The 2894-nt window shown below is 57.2% G+C and overlaps 1 protein-coding gene across 3 annotated transcripts in view; it reads right to left on the bottom strand.

The window, feature by feature from the left end:
- Window positions 1-2: 2 nt before the first annotated feature.
- SLC35C1 (solute carrier family 35 (GDP-fucose transporter), member C1) overlaps window positions 3-2894 on the bottom strand; it is a 7666-nt gene continuing 4774 nt past the window's right edge. For all 3 annotated transcript variants that reach the window (XM_015569516.1, XM_015569517.1, XM_006772252.2), the window contains one exon: window positions 3-1830. In XM_015569516.1, coding sequence (XP_015425002.1) covers window positions 1271-1830 — 560 coding nt within the window. In that variant the 3' untranslated portion in view covers window positions 3-1270. The remainder of the gene's footprint in view (window positions 1831-2894) is intronic.

The raw sequence follows: 2894 nt of genomic DNA, 5'->3' as shown, positions 1-2894 counted from the left end.
GATGGCTTACTCCAATTTTAATTAAGTCACACACAATTCAGGGCATCAGGCCCCACCAACTTCATTAGAAACGATTTGGGATTGTGGGGGGACTGGAAAAGGAGGTGTTGAGAAAACCCACTCTCTAGGGAATAAACCACCAAGAGTTACCCCAAGGAGTTGGGTGGAACAAAATGGCCAGGGGTGAAAGCAAGCCAGAGGCCAGGGGGTGTGGTGAGAGGACAATCAGGTTCTCGCCCCACCCTCAGGGAGAATGCCATGGTTCACTGATGCAGGGAAGAGGCGCAGAAGCAGGTTACAAGCCTTCCTGCAGGGACCTGGGGGCCCAGCACAGCTGGGGTGGAAGGCGCTGAGCTGGGACGCTGCTCCATCAGCCCCTGGGGAGAAGCTTTGGGGGAGGCAGAGTTGGGAGAAGCTAAAGTGGCTCCTGGCTCCACTTCCTGAGCCAGGCGGCCACCAGGTGCTGGGAGACAGAGTGAGGCAGTGAAACGGGTGTCAGGGGCTAGGGAGGGTGCTAATGACCCTGTTTAACCTGTAAGAGATGTGTGGTTCCCCATGTTCAAGAGCTGGGAACATGGGGTGCAGATGGTGGGGAAAGGGCGCTTTTCCATGATGTGCCCCATTCCCAGTGGCCCCTGGGAGTGCCAGGACCAGGCATAGGTACAACTGATCCTTCGCCCCATGGAAGGGGCCTGGTGGCCTCTGCAGAGAAGAGGGAACACTGGTCCCTTTCCTCCCTCAGCCCAGCCACCACTTCACTCCAGAGGAAGCCGGTTTGTGGGGCTAACGCTGTGCTGCCTGCCCTGGACCTGGAGATGTGAGGTTTCCCAAACCTCTTAGTTGACCTGTGGTGGCGTCACACCCCTGTCTCCTTGAGCACAAGTGAAGACTCGATGGCTTCGCCATATGTTCCTTAAAGCTTGTGGCCTATCCTTAATTCCAAAGGTCATATGGAGGTAGAAGGCCCTAGGATGGGGCAGGAAGGGGTGCCCCACTTTCCTACTCCCCAAGGGCCAATGTGCTCTTCCCTTGGGGGTCCTTCCCCCAAATAGGAAAGGAGGTCGAGATAGGATTGGCAACTTTCCGACATTACTTGAAAACACTGGTTCCAATTCCACCACCAGATTCCGATCAGTCTGCAAACACCCCTCCAGGTCTCTCTCTCTCTGGGTACAAGAGGCCTCCACTGCATTCACGGGCTTTCTCCCAGGCGGGAAAGGAGGGGGGGGGCGTTCTCCTAGGTGGGCCATCTCGAGGTCCCCACAGGAGCTCACACCCCCACGCCGCTCTTCTCGTTGTCCTTGGGGCTGGGCTCCTCCTGCACCTTCTTCATCTCCCAGCCCCTGACCCAGGTGTAGGCGGAGGAGCCCCCCAGCACCATCATGTTGCTCGTCCACCAGAGGAAGCTCTTGGTCTCCTCGTAGTAGAGGACGGCCAGCACCGTCTGGGCACAGGCCTTGGCCGTGCCCGACACGTTGTGGGTCAGGGGACTGGTGAACTTGATCTGCAGTCCTGTCACATAGCCAATGGCAAAGCCAAACAGGCCTCCCAGCGTCATCATGCCCCAGAAGTGGGCACTGCCCAGCTGGGCAAAGCGGAGGAGGGCCTGAAGCTCCCCCAGCAGCAGGAGCAGGGGCAGGAAGAGGACGCAGGCGTTGACGTTGTTGTAGAAGGTCAGGCGCCAGATGCTGCCGTCCACCGCCGGGAGCACCTTCTTGGTGTAGATGGCGTTGAGCGAGACACAGAGGCTGGCCAGCACGCCAAAGAGGGTGCCCGTCCAAGACAGGGTACCCTCTGCCCCCTCCTGGTCCACACCAAGCCAGAAGCCACCTGCAGAGGGGACAGGAGAAGGGGAGGGGGTGAGGACAGGAGGAAGAAGGACAGAGAATTTTGCCCCTAAAGTTCACAAACTGTCATGCTGCCTCACCATCCCAGCCTTCCCCACCCCCTCTGCAACAAATATGTCAAAAGTCTCCACTACATGCAAAGCACAATACAAGGGCTGGGAAGTGGCCCAGGACAGGAGCCTTCCTCACGGAGCATGGTTCCAGCAAAGGAGAAAGGCGCTAAAACGATTCATCTCATAACAATTGTAACGAGGCCCATAAAACAGGACAGGGTGCTGTGAGAATCATAACTGGGTGACTGTGTTGGCCTGGGGCCTCTGGAAACTTGAATTGAGTTATGAAGGATGAGTATTTAGTGGTTACAATGACCTTGGGCAAGTGATTTAAGGTCTCAGAGGCTGGGCTTCCTGGTGTGTAAAATGGAAGCCCATGAGTCTTTTCCGATACTCCCAGTCCCAGACCTCTTCCTGCCTGCGCTTCCCTTCAGGACCCCTGGCCTGCCATGGGCTACTGGGCACCTGCCCACGGGGACAGTGCATTGAGCCAGACCCCACCTTCCCAGCAGGCAGGGCTGAGTCTTACGTGTTGTATACCTGGCTACAGCATCTGGCAACATGGGGCAGGAGGAAAAGTTTTGGTGTCAGAGATTTGGGCTCTGCCACCTCAAGGCTGGGCGGCCTGGGGAAAGTTTACTTAACTGCTCTGAGCCCCATTTCCTTCAGCTGCAGAGATCTGGGTCACTGTCTTTTTTATGAATGACGAGGACCTTCCTCACATACAGATCTGCTCAGGTCCTGTCCTGGCTTAAAGCTCCTCCGCGCCTCCCCACTGCCTCAGAACCTATTCCAGACTCGCTGCACCTGGGGAGCCTCACGTCTGGGGAGTCTTGCCAGGGCCCAGCCATGAAGAAGGGACATGCTCTTCCTTCTGCCTGGAGCAGTCTCTCCTCACTCCTTCCTTATACCATCTACCTGGGGAGCCTCACGTCTGGGGAGTCTTGCCGGGGCCCAGCCATGAAGAAGGGGACATGCTCTTCCTTCTGCCTGG

This window comes from Myotis davidii, unplaced genomic scaffold, assembly GCF_000327345.1.
Source record: "Myotis davidii unplaced genomic scaffold, ASM32734v1 scaffold265, whole genome shotgun sequence".
Taxonomy (NCBI): domain Eukaryota; kingdom Metazoa; phylum Chordata; class Mammalia; order Chiroptera; family Vespertilionidae; genus Myotis; species Myotis davidii.
This window is presented reverse-complemented; position numbering and strand designations above follow the sequence as displayed.